Genomic DNA, 18,832 nt, shown 5'->3' on the forward strand with positions numbered 1-18,832 from the left:
CGAGTTGTGGCTGCAAGAGATTGAAATATTCAGTAACATTAGCCTCCATTAAAAAAAAAATATATGGTACAGGTTGCTACAAAGAAAATAGCATCACTGGAGTTGCCATGGCGATGGAAAAAGCCTACTCTTTTTGATAGCATGAAACATCAACATTATGGGAATTCATTTTTTTTTACTGACCGATATGTCCAGGCAGTGGGGAGTGAGGCCTGGGCAGGGTCGGTGATGTACTGGTCAGGATGAGGCTTTTCCGGTTACTTGTTCGGCAACTGCAACACAGTCACAACTGCATCAATACACAAACTAGTGTGACTCTTGTGTTTGTGTTCACATCAATTTTCATGAGCAGGCCGCACTTACACGCGTCCTTATGTGAAAATATTACATGACGTGATTGACAAATGAACCACGGTACAGGATATTCGCTTTTACCGCAATTTACACCGTATAATTAATAGGATAGGGGGCAGGGGTGTCAAAGTCATTTTTTGCCGCGGGCCACATTGTAGTTATGGTTTCCTCTCAAGGGCCGTTATGAATTTGGGGAAGCCATTAGAATGTTGAATCCCCTCCACATATTACATATCGAGCGCACAACAAATTAATGAATAACTAGTTTTCAAATCTGAAGTCAAGAATTATGACTTATCGTGATTTACATCCAAAAATATGAAATTTTGGTTTGGATTTTAGCAAGCATCATGCAATTTCAGTAGTTTGACTTGCTTTCGCAGGCCGAAAAAAATGATGTCACGGGCCGGATTTGGCCCCCGGGCCTTGATTTTGACACCTGTGGTCTAAGGAAAGATTAATGTGTGTAATATTCCAATCCTGCTGTAAATTTTTGGGAGCGCTTGTTCTTGTTAGTGTAGTGAGAGAAGTGGCCTGAAATCATCCGGAAAGCTAATCAAAAGCACACTAAAATGTACCAAAATAAATAAACAAATAAATAAATAAATAAATAGATAAATAAATACATAATATAATATATAAATACATCCATAAATGTATTCTAGAATTGAAAATATGGTGTAGAGCACAGGTGTCAAAGTTAAGGCCCGGGGGCCAAATCCGGCCCGCTACATCATTTTTTTTGGCCCGCAAAAGCAAATTAAACTGGTGAAATTCCATGATGCTAGCTAAAATCCTAACCAAAATTTCACATTTTTGGATATAAACCACAATAACAGTCATTATTCTTGACTTCAGATTTGGAAACTAGCTATTCATTAATTTGTTGTACGCTCTATATGTAATATGTGGAGGGGACTAAACATTCTAATGGCTTCCCAAAATTCATAACGGCCCTCGAGAGGAAACCATAACTACAATGTGGCCCGCGGCAAAGAATGACTTTGACACCACTGGTGTAGAGTGACATTCCAGAATTTGTTTGGGTTTTGTTTTTTCATGCTTGGGTGCCGATAAGTCAAAGTCAGCTTTATTGTCAAATATGCTAATATGCATGACATAGAGCACAGATGAAAGTAATGTACTCTCGGACGCAGCGTGCAAGGCACTTATAATGTGGCTAAAAAAGACAGACAATTGACAACAGACAATACATGTAATTTCTGAATGTAAAGTGAGGTAGTGTCGTATGTAAAGTGAGGTAGTGTCGGATGTAAAGTGACGTAATGTAGTATTGCAAAAACAAACAAACAAACAAAAAAAAAAGGTTAACGTGAGGTCTTGCAGGAAAAAAAAACGAGAGAAAAAATAGAGTTCAGGATGATAGCACAGCATGTAGCGTGTACTTAGAGTTCGGTGAGTGTGGCAGTGGGAAGGGGCAGGGGGGCAGGGCTGGGAGGGAGATAAAGTGCTGGCCATGGCCTCTGGCAAAGTTTTTTTTTATTTTGCACAAGGGGGACGCTGTATTGAATGTTTATGTTGTCCTAAAAGTCAATATTCAACTGGAGTGGATACATTTTTGCACATTATCTGCCAGTGAATGAGTTAAGAGCCATATAAAACTATGACAACATTTGTCTGTACTGACATTACTTTTATTGGGGCTATATTGCAATGCACAATAAATGTTCAAGGAAATCACCTTTTTTTTTGTTCCGACTGCATTTTTTGTTTACTTCGATAAGCTTAATGGCTCTATAACCACGTGCAACAGGGAAAGAGTCATGTCTGGCTTTCGTGTCTCATTTGTTGAGTGACTCAACTGAAACGTGACGAATGTTGCATCAGCCTGCTGCAGAGTTGTTTGGAGAGTGGAAAAAAATAAACCACACATTGCTTGAAATATCTCAAAAACAAGAGGCAAAGTCTGTATCTTTGTAATCTATACCCCACTGTCTGGAAACCCTCCCACATGTTCTTCTCCCTTATCTTTCTGAGGCTTGTTTGCTGTTGCACAGCAAGACATCAAAAACCCAAAGTGGGATTTTATCGGTGTCAGTATGCCTCTGTAGCTATGGCCGAGGGAGGACGCGTTGAGACTTGGATAAGAGCGGAGCGGCATATTGAAATATTTAGGAGAAATACATTAGCTCTGGATGGGGAGCTGGAAGTGCCGTCAGTGGCTCGAGAGCAGGAGAGGGGAAGGCAAAAAACAGGAAGCAACTTCCTTTTTCTTGCTGTCCATACAAACACATTATTTTTCATTCCACTCCATACTTCACCTTCACATGTCATAAATGCACATTTACATTTGCTGACATTGAAAGGCTGAATCACTGGAGCACAGTCCAGTGAGGCTTGACTCTCATGTAGTGTCGACTGCTGATTCATCAATCATCTTGTCGACGACAAACCCGCACATGAATCAACAAGTAGCCTTGACTCATTTCAACGTGCACATGTGAAGATTTATTTTTGTCAAACTTTACCGCGAGTAAATAATGCCATAATTGGATTGGATTAGCCTTTCTAAGTCTTGCAATGGAGAAATTTACATTTCACTGCAGCAAAGTTCCGCCCCCTTCACCTGGTTTTATACATACAGCAGTGATGACATCATTAATCCGGGCCTATCAGCTACGAGAAGGGTGAAACATGATATTAGACTGAAAATAAAGATGTTTAATAATGGTATACCTTACAAAGTTATCAAATAAACTACATACATCTATATATAGACTAAACTAACATATACAAATGAGTTGAAATGGAGTAACATAGGATGTTTACGGATGTGTATATAAAAACGCTAGGGGGGTGCGTTTAAAGGACAACCGACGTCTCCGGACAAGTTGTGTCCATAATTTGTAAAATGGCTTCAAATGACTTCTACTGAGCGTATTTTAAAAAGATTCCACCGCATATAGCCATATTTTACGTTTTAAGGCTCGCGCTGAATATTCAGGAAGTCTTGTTTTTGAGTTGGTGACGAGTCCGTACGTGACGTCACTAAAGGACCGCCCCTGACCGTAAAAAAGACGCATTGTAGCGGTCCTTCCATCATGTAAATGTATTTTGCAGTACTTGTTTGGTCTGGGGACCTCGTGTTGCACCCAAAAGCCGCCAGAAGGCCAGAAGAGGGCGTCCAAGCGCCATATAAGGAATTTATCAACCTGTGGAAACAGAGGTGGCCACAGGAGGTCGCCATTTTGTGCCTCTTTTTTGGGTGAGAGATTTCTCCCCAATGTTGCCTCAAAATGGCACAAATAAATTCTTTAATCGATTGCAAACATGTATGCTTTCCTCTTCAGAACTATTTGAATCATATTCATAACTGGATATGTAACAAGAAAGCATATTCTCCAAATCTGAAGCCATTGTTTTGATTCACTAGCAATGCTAGACGTCTTGGCGGGACGTCACAAACTGGGGGCGGGACTTTCTGAAAATGCCCAATTCGCAGCTCAATTTTTTGCAGATTTTGAACGCTTTAAGTCATTTTTATTGGTGTTTTGCATTTCACTAAAAATATCATACTGCGTGTTTTGGGTATTTTAGATGCTACAAAACGTTTTTCTGACGTCAGTTAAAAAACAAAAAAGTGACATTGGTTGTCCTTTAAAGTAACACTTGAAAACAGTCAGCGTGTTTCAATCAAAGACATTCCACCTTTACGTTATTCAACCACATTCAAATCAAATGAGGTTCACGAACAACACATTTTCTGAATGTGTAATTAATTGACAATGAGGAACAATGCTTCGGGAAGGAACAAGAGGTGACGGCAGCGTGAAACTGTGGCAGCACATTTATATTTGAACCCCTCCGAGAGAGCAAATTCTCTCTTATGTCTTCACACAATGAGAAATAGAAATCACCAGGCTGAATTTCGAAATGTGATCTCATCCCGCAATGGCAACATTGGCGAGTGTGCTGGGACAACAAAGTCTGTGTGTGTTTGTTGTATGTGTTTGCCAGTTGTATAATCTATCATAATCCATTGTGCTATCCATCATGTGGGCTCAGTTGTGTTTGTGTGACAGAAGACTAGTGCTGCGGCCACTGGTGCTGTCAGGGAGATGGAGTGCGATTGATTGTGGCCAACAACGCATGCCGCCATTACGTGTGACAGTTGTGGGTTGCCACTAAGTCCGCATTACACAATGTCTTGACTCGAAAAACTGTTCCTGACTCAAGCTATAAAATTATATTTTAAAAACATCTACTTGAGTTTGACTAATAGCAACAGAAAAGGCACAGAATGGAACGGCTCACGATCCAACGTATAACACATGTGTCAAATATGGCGGAGACAGCGTTATGGTACTGGTATGGATGTTAATAATAATAATAAATAATAATAATAATAATAATAATAATAATAATAATAATAATAATAATAATAATACATTAAGCAATTTAACCCATTCACAAATTTATTCTGGAATTGAAAATATGATGTAAAGCGCCATTCCCGAATTTGTTCGGTTTTTGTTTTTTCATGCTTGGGTGCCAATAAAGCGCTGGCCATGGCCACTGGTTCTCACGATTTGCGACGTGGTGATGGTGGTGGACCCTTAAAAAAGCAGGTAGGAGGGAGGAGCAGTGTGTATTTGACAAATTGTATTAAAATAAAGTCAGCGGGAACAAAATCTAAAACATCAAAGTCATCGGAACAGAAAAGTCCAAAGTATCAAACAAAACCGTGGGTAAAAACATGACAAGATGAAACAAACATGACAGTGCCATTACATCGACCAACACCTCTGCAGCTGCAGGCAGGGCCGACAGTGCCACCCGTTGGTCTCCAACCAAAAGGTGACACTGGTAATGTTTTTTTTTCCCGCAAAGGGGGCAGCATTTCCTTTTTTTCCATGTGGTTAAAGCCCCCAATAAACCAATACGTATGTATTGCTTTATATTTTGGACAGTCACCCTCATTTCAAGCTCTTATAACTCCAAATCCATATTATTTAGGAATTCTAACTTTTTTTTCCGATGAAAGAAGAGAGTCTAATGTTTCTTACACTGTATTAAGTGTTTATATGGTCCTAAAACTCAATATTCTGTAAATCCTGGAATTCAAGTGACAATGACAAAAACCCTGGCACTGGAGTGGACACATTTTTGCACCTGTCTGGCAGTGAATGAGTTAACAAAAATGGTGACACAAGCAAACACAGTGGTGTGATGGCTTTAATTGTGACTCACTGCCCCTAATCCATGACTGTGTGCTGCCAGGTTAATGCTATGGCAAACGTGAGGTAAAGGAAGGTCAACGATTAAGTCCGTGGTAATGATTTCCACAGAAGCTTTGACGACCAATTATCCCCCCTGCAGGAACTGAGCTGGTGCGGGGCCACTGGCTTCTTCTACAGACGTGACCGTGAATGTAAAATGGCAACTGGACAAAAAAAAAAAAAAAAAAAAAAAACGCACTTGTATTAACTGACCCAAAATGATTTCGCAATTTCCTCAAATAGCGAACTGTATTCTAAAAGAAGCTGTGCTTGAATTAATTTACACCCATTGAGATCCAAAAATTATGAATGACTGAGCAGCAATAAAATAAACTACAGTGATACCTTGGCTTACGAACTTAATTGGTTCCCAGACAGAGTGTGTAAGGTGAAAAGTGTGTATCTCAAAAATTAATTTCCCATAGGAAACCATTAAAATGAGAATAATCCGTTCCAGGGTCCCCATAAAACATAATTTTCTACTTTCTAATTTTCGAAGCCTTAAAACTACACAAAATATACCTTATTTTATGTATAATAAATATGCTATGGTATTATAATTAAAGATTCACCATCACGTTATTTATGTGTTTTCCTTCTAATTTCGGCATCAACATGGATCAACACGAAGTTTTCAGACCAAATAAAGTACCCAAAATGCATTGTGTGTCGCTTTCTCGGTCAGGGGCGTTACTGACGTGACGTCACGTCAGGAATCGTCACCAACTCAAAAACAAGACTTCCTGAATATTCAGCGCGAGTCTTAAAACGCAGAATATAGCTATATGCGGTGGAATCTTTGTAAAATACGCTCAGTAGAAGTCATTTGAAGTGATTTTACAAATTATGGACACAACTTGTCCGAGGCGTCGGTTGTCCTTTCAAGTAAAATGTTTTTTTTTTAAATTTGCAATCCCTACAATCCCTAATGGACATTCATCATTCCCCACGTGAGTCATGTTTATCCACTTTCAAAGGAGGAAATAAAAGTGAAAATATCGTCAATTAAAAAAAATGATGATGAAAAAATGATTAAAAACACAGATTGGAATTAATGGACAAATTGAAAGTGGATTAATATTGGACTCTAAGAGGAAATGGAAATAGTCTCGTCACTAAACTGATCGTCTGCTGAGTCACAGGGCAGAGAGGACACTCCACACTTCCTGACCGTTCAGCCATCGATCCACAAGACGCATTTCCTGTCAGGTGACTTCTCTTTTCTCTCTCTCACTGCCTAAGTGCATGGTTACAGATTTGGGAAGTGGGGCGGAAATTAAAATCATGAAATGGTACACCTTTAGAGGCACTCTTGACTAAACTAAAACATAATATGCAATAGCCACATTTGTTGCAACAGTTTCCTCATGAAATCTTCTCTTCATCCACTGTATTTGGTGAAGAAAATATTTGACTACAAAAAAGAGCAAGCGAAACAAAAGAGGCCTTTATAAATATAAAAATGCTAATTTTTGATGTGAGTACCGATACAATGAGTGTGATACTGTGAGTGCATACGTGGTTTGTTATCAAGGATGAATTTGCTACTATGGGAGCGAAAAAGACCCCACCACAGGCTAGTGTTCAGCCGAAGAGGACACAAAACAAAATTATGGTCAAGCAGAAGAAGGAGATCATTGAGAAACACGAACGAGGTGTGCGTTTGTGTGACTTGGCATCCCAGTACCAGTACGCTAAGTCGACCATTGCTACGTGTGGCTAAGGGTGTTTCTGTGTTGTCTAAGCAACAGTTTCAGGCAATAGAAGAGGTTGAAAAACTTCTGTTGATTTGAATTAATGAAAAGCAGCTAGTAGGGGACAGTGTGAGTGAGGGTATTATTGCCGCGAAAGCACAGCAACTTCGCTCGGATACCATCAAGAGGCGACTACATCACCGACCATCACAAAAGTAAATACATTGACTTTATTATACAGTACAGTTTATTTCTTTAATTACAAAACAATAGCACATTTATTATACATAAAATCAGGTCTATTTTGTGTAGTTATTAGGCTTATTTAGTAGAAAATTATGTTTTATGGGGACCAGGGAACGGATTATTCTCATTTTTAAGGGTTTCTTATGGGAAATAAATGCTTGGCAGACGAACTTTGAACCTTACACACACTTTCTGGTAACCAATTATTAGTAATAATAATAATAATAATAATAATAATACATTTCATTTATAAGCGCCTTTCAAAACTCTCACAGTTTTTCTGCAGGTGAGCAGTGGCAGCCACACCCACCAGCGTTCACTCAACCAGGAAGTAACTCAAATAGATTGAAAGCTAGCTAGCCAGCTAGCTAATACCTAGCTATTACTATTACTACTATGACTACTACGACTACTACTAGTAATAATAACAGCCACAGGCGCCAGCGTTCACTACAGAAGTAATTCAAATAGATAGAAAGTTAGCTAGCCAGCTAGCTAATAGCTAGCTATTACTATTACTACTATGACTACTATGACTACTACTAGTAATAGTAACAGCCACAGGCGCCAGCGTTCACTACAGAAGTAATTCAAATAGATAGAAAGTTAGCTAGCGAGCTAGCTAATAGATAGCCAATAGCTAGATAGCTAGATGGCTAATAGATAGATAGCTAGATATTACTATGACTACTGCTAGTACTACTACTACTATAATATTGTATATTATTCGGAAGAGAATACCAGTTTACTTATAGCAGGCAATAAAAAAATACTGACATCCAATAATCAAACACAGAAAGTGAAAAATAGAAAGTGAAAAATAGCAGGTTGCCCAAATCCCACATCAAGGGAAAATTAAGTGTACCGGCTGACAGGAGCATTTGCATTGCGTGTTTCTGTGTGTGAGAAACTATCAAAAGAGAAACACCGTGTGTGATGTGGTATGGGTCAACTCGAACACCAGCCATCAACAGATGGTGCTGTCATGATACAAACAACAGGACTCGAAAGAATTTTCCATGTACTGTACTTGGTTACCTCGATGCAGCTGCTTTATTTAAGAGAGCAGCCGTGCGTTATACTGTACACTTTACTAGTGTAATTTGCATTCGAATGAGAATGATGACATAGGACGTCTGCATTATGTACGACAAAATGTAGAGATGTACATACGCATGTTTGGGGACATTCTGCAGATTAAAAATATTAAAAATCCAAGTACAAGTACAGACGCTCCCCTACTTACATTCGAATTCCGAACAACGGTACATACAAACATTTTTGTCATTTGTTATATTCTCTCTAGTTGTACATATCTTTATAGAGCCTATAATTTATGAAATGTTTATTTTTCAGTATTTTCCATAAAGATCTTGGGTTTCAAAGTCAAGGCCCGAGGGCCAAATCTGGCCCACAACATCATTTTATTTGGCCCGCGAATGCAAATCAAAGTTGTGATATTCCATGAGGCTTACTAAAATCCGAACCAAAATTTCACATTGTCCCATGTAAACCACAATAACAGTCATTATTTTTAACTTAACATTCGAAAACTATTTATTCATTTATTTTTCTTGCATCTTTTCGTGCGCTTTATATGTAATACATGGAGGAGATTTAATATTATAATGGCTTCCCAAAATTCATAACGGCCCCTGAGAGGAAACCATAACTACAACGTGGCCCAGGGCAAAAAATGAGTTACACACACTTGATCCAATACATCAACACACTCCTCCACCAAGGCTAACCAATCGCATTTCTGATAGTGATCAAATTGTTAAACCTATATTGATTCTCACTTTCAACCCTTTCGTGCACCAATAATGACAACTCCTAACCTGATATCATGATCAGCTATCCACTGTAATAACCATAAAAAATGTCTTGGTCTTGATGTAGAATGCACTAATCCGTTCCAAGACCCCCCCAAAATTCAGACAGAAATGCAAAAAAAAAAATGCAGGCGCTCTTTAGGGATGGCAAAGTTAGCCTGAACTGAAATATCCAAGAAGGCATAAAATGAATTAAGATTTTTTTTTGCAGACATTTGCAATGGCCTGCCAGTGAACCCTATTGGCTGCGTTAATCCCCTTTCAAGCAGGCGGACAAGGCAATTTGATCTCGCTCTGGAACGTCTTGGAAGCCATGAATTCAGCCTAGAATTGATTGCACACACACGCATAATGATTTGCAGTAACTGAACTGATAATTTCATCTTTTCTTCCTTTATTCTCAGCTAGTACGATATATGTCTAATCGAATATGCTAAGTAAAAACCTTTATTTAGCAACGTGAGATGTGCAGAGGTCTATGTTGCTTCTTTTCCCGCTACCTTAATGTGTCTCATTATTCCCCCCACCCCACTTCTACTTTAATCGTCTCCCTCCGCTTCCATTGTTGTTGCTTCATAATTCTGTCCCTGAAGTCCACCATCTGTCGCCCATCTTTCCATTACCTTTCTTTTTTCTTCTTCATGATGTGTTTCCCAGAAAAGGAAAATTATTCTTTTACACAACAAATGGAAACCCATTGACATACAATATAATAAATATATAATAAATAATATATATAAATATATATAAATAATTATCTAAATAAATATATACATCAATACACATAAATAAATACATACATATAATTGGTGAATATAGTAATACATAAATTGATTTAAAAAATGAAAAATACATAAAAAAAATAAATAAAAACAATTGGAAATATAATAATACAGAAAGAAAATTATATATGAATAAATATCTAAATAAATATGTAAATAAATACTGTATATACAAAGATAAATATAGATAGATGTCTAAAATTGGTGAATATAGGTCATAAATAAATACATGAAAATAGGTGAATATACTAATAAATACATAAACAAACCAATAAATAAATACATACATTTGGTGAATACAGTAATAAATAAATGACTGAATACAATGATATATAAATAAATATCTAAATAAATACATACATAACTAAATAAATGCACAACTAAATAAACACATAATTGGTGAATATAGTCACAAATAAATTAATTAAATAAAAATGTCAAATAAATAAACAAACAAATAAATAAAATTAGATTGCGCTGGCATTCCAAATACGCTGGTTGATTTGTCATCCAGAATAACCCCCCCCCCCCCCCCCCGCCCTCCCCTTTGAGATGTTTACCATACATAGCACAGCAACCACACAGAGGAGGTCCTCTCTCGCAGACACATCATCTATTGGAGAGGCCAGGAAATAGAAAGATAGGTGACAGATGGCGGACTTGAGGGGGACAGAACTGAAAGTCTGAAACTCTCAACAGTAGAGACACGGTGAGAAGTGGGGAAGAAAATAGTGTGGGTGTCGGGGGAAAGGAAAATGCCAGGATTGGTGCCAGGCAGACAGCACTCTCAGCACTGAACTTACACAAGCATTCCCTGGACACTGCCAATAATGTCTTTACTTCATAATGCAAGTGCAAACACATGGACGCAGCAAGCACACATTTGAAGACTCATGAAGAACATTAAAAATAACCAAGACAAAAATATATTGTTCTCCCATTTGTGTCAGGCCTCATTCTCGATCTGTGTTCCCATCAAGAAAATATGACCTTTGACCTTGAAACTAAACCACAGCCCACTGCCAGGCTTGTCTGCCAATGTTGACCTTCTTCAACACTTACTTCGTTATTTTTCAGATTGCTGTTGATAAATTTTGCACATAAAGATATTTCGAAATACAATTGAACGCATATGACAATGCATGATCAGATTTTTTTGTCTAAAATATTTTGGTTTTATATGATTGGCCGATGCTAATAAAAGGAGCAACTGTTCCATAAATGAACTCATTCACTGCCATTCATGGATTTATTTGGGAATTGAAAATATGACGTAGAGCGCCATTCCCGAATTTGTTCGGGTTTTGTTTTTTCCATGCTTGGGTGCCGATAAAGCACTGGCCATGGCCTCTGGCAATGTTTTTTTTTTCTTTTCAACAAGAGGCAGCATTTCCCTTTTTTTCCATGTTAGCGCTTTGTTACAGCTTCAGCAGTTGTTAAAGCGCTATATAAACCAATATGTATGTATTGCATTGTATTTTGGACAGCTGCCCTCATTTCAATCTCATATAACTCCAGACCCATATAAATTAGGAATTATTTTTTTATTCTAATGAAAGAAGAGAGTCTAAGGTTTCTCACGCTGTACTGAATGTTGATGTAGTCCTAAAACTCAACATTCTTTGGGTCCTGGAATTTGAGTGACAATGACAAAAACCCTGGCACTGGAGTGTACACGTGAATGAGTTAATAAGAAAATCATGTTATTCCATTTGAGTGGTTGCTTAAAAAATGTATTTTCAATTGCAGTCTTAAAATTTTCATTTCTTTCACAACTTTGCTGCTGTGAAATGTAAATTTCTCCACTGCGAGACTAATAAAGGAAAATCCAATCCAATCCAATCCAAAACTTAATTGCGACAACTTGTTGTACTGATGAAATTCTACCAGCCAAGTGTGGCGTAAACACAAATTAGTCAGTCATAATTCAGATTACAATCATTTAAACAGCTATGTCACTGGAGCACTTCAATGTATCATGTTTCATGAAACAATAAGTGAACATGTGGACTAGCCACTGGACAACCGAAATCACCCCCAACAGCCCCCCCCCCCCCACACACACACACACGCACGCGCACACACACACACAAATTAAAGCCTTTGCGATTTGACTACATTCTACTCCATTGTGATCTTGATTTGAATATGATAACTTGTTGACTCAACAAGCAAGACTAAAACAAGCTTGTTGACTAAAACAAGCAAGAATCGACAAACATACGCATACACAAGCTAGGTCATGACGTGACTGAAGTGATGTCCGTATCTCTAGGTTATTTTTAACAACCCCCCCCCCCCCACACACACACACACACACACACACACGATATCGCCCGAGCTGCAGTAAATGGAGACAACTGTGAGACAGCAAGATAGCTGGCAGGGACAATGGAAATATCATCAAAATATAAAACACACATACACGCACGCGCGCACACACATACAGAGAGTTCACACAGCAAGCTAAATGCTAACAAGAGCAATACACAAAAGCGACACGTTACCTTTTTGTGCGTCGAAACATGTCGCTAGTAGCAGAGGCTGTGTTGGCAGGTGAACATGAGCGCAGCAGAGCCTCCAGTTACACACACGCGTGCGCGGATACACACACACGCACACTGGCAGTCAAGAGGGAACTGCTACAGCCCGCGTCAGTTTAACACACACACACATCACAAGACAGCGAGATAGATTCAGAGTTGTGAGGCAGGAAAGAGACAAGAGTGAAGTGCACGAGGGCTGCATCGCCTGGATTGTGTGCACCAAGCCGGGAAGAGATGGAGCAAGGAGGGGTGGGTGAAAGGGAAGGGGATGGTTGGGGGGCGGGGGGGCGGCAGATCGACAGACGGAGGGAAAGAGGTAAGGGAGGGGGGCACCAACACGATCGAAAAACATGGAAGAACAAGATGGGAGACTGTGAGAGGGAAGAGAAGGAGGCGGCGGAGAAATGACGGAGCAGCCGAGCGGAGATTAATTTGAGGACAGACAGTGTGGGGTGGGCGGGGGGCTGTGGGGAGCCGAGTGGGTTCATTGGAGGGGGTGCTGTGGGGCGCATGTGTTATTGTGTACGTTTTGACTTGCTGGCACAAGGAAAGCAGGGTGTCACTTTTTTTAAACACTCGTTGGCAGTGAATTTGTAAACATGTTTCATTCAAAATGAATTCTGAAGCTAAAACGCTGAATTAACCTGATGTCCAGCATGATGACAATATGGTTATGGTCATACTTTTTTGAAGATGAATCAATCCTACGCATTTCATATTTCATTTGAAGACATTTCTTCGACAACAGGATTGGCCTTGACTGCACGTATCAGTATGCAGCATTGGGTTGGGTTGGATTAGCCTTTATTTAGTCTGTGAAAACGCTCAATCGTGCAGGAGTGGTCCATCGATGAAAAGGTTTCTTCAGCCGTCATCTGTACTTCTTTGAAGGTGTCGGACGTTTCGCTCCTAATCCAAGAAACTTCGTCAGCAAACTGGGATGTATATATAGTTTACTTACACTGTCTGTAGGTAAAGAATCTGCTTTAAATTAAATTACAGTAAAGTCTCGTTATATGGATATCGGATATATCGATAGTCCCGGTTATATCGATACTATTTCTATGCACGCACGGAGAAAATTACATGCAAACAGGGTCGGATATATCGATAGTCCCGGTTATATCGATATTTTTTCGGACTCCCTTGAATATCGATATAACGAGACTTTACTGTATATATATAGGGCCTAAACTACCAGTAAGACTTTAGTTTGCTGACGAAGTTTCTTGGATAAGAAGCGAAACGTCCGACACCTTCAAAGAAGTACAGATGACGGCTGAAGAAACATTTTCATCGATTAGCCTTTATTAGTCTCGTAGTGGAGAAATCTACATTTCACAGCAGCAAAGTTATGAAAGGAACAGAAAAGGAAAGAAAGAAGTAGAAAACAAAATACACGAGCTGCATTTTGCCACAATGAAAAATTATCACTGTGTAATAGTATCCTTTCATTTTAAACAAAGACAATACTAACATAATGAACTCATTCACTGCCACGTGTGGTGCAAAAATGTGTCCACTCCAGTGCCAGGGTTTTTGTCATTGTCACTCAAATTCCAGGACCCACAGAATATTGAGTTTCAGGACTACATAAAGAGTCAATGCAGCGTAAAAAAATCTTAGACTCTCTTCTTTCATCAGAAAAAAACGAGTTAATTCCTAAATTATATGAACTTGGAGTTTTATGAGCTTGAAATGAGTAAAATTGTATATTATATATTGGTTTATATAATAATAATACATAATAATAATTTGATTTATAAGCTCCTTTTCAAAACTCTCAAGGACACTACAGTCACAGGATCTTTTTCCTGCAGGTGAGCAGCGGCAGCCACACGCGCCAGCATTCACTCAACCCAATACAGCGATACCTTATCTTACGAACTTAATTGGTTCCCAGAAAGTGTGTGCAAGGCGAAAAGTTCGTCTGCTAAGCATTTATTTCCCATAAGAAACCATTAAAAATAAGAAGAATCCGTTTCCAGGTCCCCATAAAACATCATTTTCTACTATATAAGCCAGGGGTGTCAAAGTCATTTTTTGCCGCGGGCCACATTGTAGTTATGGTTTCCTCTCGAGGGCCGTTATGAATTTGGGGAACCCATTAGAATGTTTAAATCCCATCAAATACTACATATAGAGCACACAGCAAATTAATGAATAACTCATTTTCAAATCTGAAGTCAAGAATAATGACTTTTATTGTGGTTGACATCCAAAAATATGAAATTTTGGCTCAGATTTTAGCAATCATCATGGAATTTAACATGTTTGATATGCTTTCGCGGGCCGAAAAAAATGATGTGGCGGGCCGGATTTGGCCCGCGGGCCTTGACTTTGACACCTGTGATATAAGCCTTTAAACTACACAAAATAGACCTTATTTTATGTTTGATAAATGTGCTAAATAAATAAATAAAGCGTTAACATGGAAAAAGCGGAAATGCTGCCCCTTGTGGAAAAGAAAAAAACATTGCCAGAGGCCATTGCCAGCGTTTTATCGACACCCAAGCATGAAAAGACAAAACCCGAACACATTTGGGAATGGTGCTCCACGTCATGTATTCAATTCCCGATTAAATTCGGGAATGGCAGTGAATGAGTCAAATCAGGACATTCAAATTTCAAATATAATGTTGCTAGGACGTGAACTATTTTTAGCGATAAGACCATCACAGTGTTTCTCTGAAGTGACATACACCGGCGTCCAAAGAACTTAAAACAAGAGCCTCAATAACATATTGATAGCTCAGTGGCTTGGAATTAAAAAAACCATCTGTCACGTTTACCGAGTCTATAATCATAGTCTCCCAGCTAGGACACCTTTAATACTGTCTGAACGCTAGAATTGACATTACAATTTTGCTTGTCGGCAGTATCTGTCGAAATCTTTGCACCTTAAAAAAATGCAGGGTACTGTCATCACTGTTGACTGCAATGTCAGTAAATCCGACATCCCAGATCCTGAGAGCAAAAGCAGACACAACCACAAAACAAACTTATCGATAAAGATGATTCAAGTATTTTTTTTACCTTACTAGCTGTTTAAAGTAAGCTTCTGCCCCAATTCACCCCCCCTCCTTCAGTAAAATGTCAGCTTGGATGAGCTCTGCTATCGTCTGTCATACATATCACAGGAGCACTTCAGCAGTGTGTCACTAAGTGAAGCATCATTTTGTGTGACACACACAGATGCACACAAACACACGCGGCGCTGCCTCACAACTCCCGAGCTTAAACCAACCCAGAAAAACGTTAAAGTTGACGCGGGTCGACAGTTGCACAGTGGTGACGAGTGGCCTAATTGAATAATGGATGTCGTCTCAAACGTAGGAGTAGGAATGGATGAAATATACATGGTGGAAGAAGATCTAGGAAGGGGTGGTCATAGAGAGTGGTGGATACATTTTTTTTTATGTATAGCTCAGTGGTGGGCTGTTCTCTGCTGGCCTAAAAATATCTGACTCATGTGAATTATATTTTGTCTATGATCTTTTTTAATACAGTAAAGTCTCGTTATATCGATATGGGTTATATCGATAGTACTGCTTATTACGATACTATTTCTATGAACGCAATGTTGTATGATAGAAAGAGAGAGCTCTCACAGCACCTCACGTCGGTATTCGTGGCGGAAAGAAGCACTACTTGGAAAAAGGCGCGCAATACAAAATCTAACTTAAAGCATCTCATTTTTTGACATCCCTGCAAAAATGTTTGTATGTACCGCTGTTTGTAATTCGAATGTATGTAAGACGGGAAGCATTTGTATAACATTTAAGCCATTTTCAAGACGGACTTTTCAAGAATAGATGGACATCATTAAGAAAGGTTGGACAGCTCCGAAGCTAGCACAAATATCTAATAATATTGCAATTTTATGAGGTTATCATGAATCCACACGTTCATAGTAAAAATTCAAACCCTTTAATGAAGTTATTTCCTGGCTAACGGCACCCTCTAGTGCAGGGGTGTCAAAGTCATTTTTTGCCGCGGGCCACATTGTAGTTATGGTTTCCTCTCGAGGGCCGTTATGAATTTGGGGAACCCATTAGAATGTTTAAATCCCTTCAAATATTACATATAGAGCACACAACAAATGAATGAATAACTAGTTATCAAATCTGAAGTCAAGAATAATGACTTTTATTGTGGTTGACATCCAAAAATATGAAATTTTGGCTCAGATTTCAGCAATCATCATGGAATGCAACAAGTTGGATTTGCTTTCGCGGGCCGAAAAAAAATGATGTGGCGGGCCGGATTTGGCCCGCGGGCCTTGACTTTGACACCTGTGCTCTAGTGGATGTGTAGTAAATCACACCAGTCTCACAGCTGTGGAATGATTCATACACAGCACTACTGAAGGCCTAGTAGTGACATGCACGGCCCGCCACTGATATAGCTCAATCATTGCATATATGTGGCTCACCCTCAAATAAAGTGACCACCCATCAGATGACCCAAGTGGGATCCCCCCCCCCCCCCCATCTTCCGATTCTCCCGCTGCGACATATGCTGGAAGTCAAAGGCCACGGGCAAAAGACAGCGGGCCAAGCACACACACACACACAGACGCGCAATAATCAGGCAGTGAAAGTGAAGTGGGGTCATAATTACTCATGCATCGAGATGCAGTGTCTGCATCGGCAGACTCTCTTGTTGCCAGACACCACCTCTGCCCTCAAGGTATACTACGCAGAATACTAAGACAAATAAAAGATACACACACACACACACACACACACACACACACACACACACACACACACACACACACACACACACACACACACACACACACACACACACACACACACACAGACACACACACACACACACACACACACACACACACACACACGCAGACACGCACACACACTCACACGACAGTTTATATGATAAGCAGACGGATAGCAAGGGAGCGGTAATAAAATGTATTCATGGCTGTGGGCTACAACATTTTCAGAAAAGATTTAATTGATTCTCACACCCCAAATGATAAGCATATTCAGGGGAATCATCCCCCACATTCCCCCACCTCCTTGCCACCATATTTGTCTTTGTTTTTCCAAGTCAGCTTTTCTGTAGCAGACAAAAGACATGCAGTCAATTTGGTAATTTTTTTTAGGGCTGCAATCTAGCAGCAGGGAATTCAGATCTTTCTTCCACATAAGAAGTAGAAGGAAGCGTGACTGCTTCACGTTGGGTTTCAGAACCATAGACAGAGACAAAGGCATAGGGTTTGAGAAAATGACAATTGAAATTTCTAAAGTTTAAAGTCTGTTTACGCAGCTCCGATTCCTAGTTTGTTGAATTTTGAATTCACTTACCTGTTGGAAATTATGTGCATTTAAACCCCTTTTTTTATGATACAAACAATGTTTAAAGGACAACCGACGTCTCCGGACAAGTTGTGTACATAATTTGGAAAATCGCTTCAAATGACTTCTACTGAGTGTATTTTACAAAGATTCCACCGCATATAGCTATATTTTACGTTTTAAGACTCACGCTGAATATTCCGGAAGTCTTGTTTTTGAGTGACGAATCCTCACCCTACGTCACTGAAGGAACGCCCCTGACCGAAAAAAGGACACCTTGTACCAGTCCTTCCATCATGTCAATGCATTTTGGTGTACTTTGTTTGGTCTGAAAACTTCGTGTAGCACTAAAAAGAGGCAGAAGATGGCAACAAAGCTCCGTGTAAGGAATTAATCAGCCTGTGGAAACGGGCTGATTAATTCCTTACACGGAGCTTTGTCGCCATTTTCTGCCTCTTTTTTGGTGTTACATTCCCCCCCCCCCCCCCAATTGCCTCAAAATGGCACGGAATAAATTCTTTAATCAATTGCAAACATGTATGCTTAAATTTCCTCTTCAGAACTATTTGAATCATATTCATAACTGGATGTGTAACAAGAAAGCATATTCTCCGAATCTGAAGCCATTGTTTTGATTCTCCAGAAATGCAAGACGTCTTGGGGTGACACCGCGAACAAGGGGGCAGGACCTTCTGAAACTGGCCACTTCCGGTTTCATTTTTTTGCAGTTTCAGCACACTAAGTCATTTTTACTGGTGTTTTTCATTTGACTAAAATTTTCAGCCTGCGTGTTTTGGGTATTTTAGAT

The 18,832-nt window shown here is 39.4% G+C and overlaps 1 protein-coding gene across 3 annotated transcripts in view; it reads right to left on the reverse strand.

Moving 5' to 3' along the window:
- The window catches only part of mast1a (microtubule associated serine/threonine kinase 1a), a 73,309-nt gene that overhangs the window by 39,860 nt on the left and 14,617 nt on the right, over window positions 1-18,832 (reverse strand). For 2 of the 3 annotated variants that reach the window (XM_089007130.1, XM_089007129.1), the window contains exon 3: window positions 184-272. In XM_089007130.1, the coding sequence (XP_088863256.1) occupies window positions 184-272 (89 nt within the window). Of the gene's footprint in view, window positions 1-183; window positions 273-12,658; window positions 12,915-18,832 lie in introns of those variants that run through there. The other variant, XM_089007131.1, reaches the window with a different exon arrangement.

Source organism: Hippocampus bargibanti, linkage group LG10 (assembly GCF_051943395.1).
Source record: "Hippocampus bargibanti isolate YZ-2025 linkage group LG10, ASM5194339v1, whole genome shotgun sequence".
Classification (NCBI taxonomy): Eukaryota; Metazoa; Chordata; class Actinopteri; order Syngnathiformes; family Syngnathidae; genus Hippocampus; species Hippocampus bargibanti.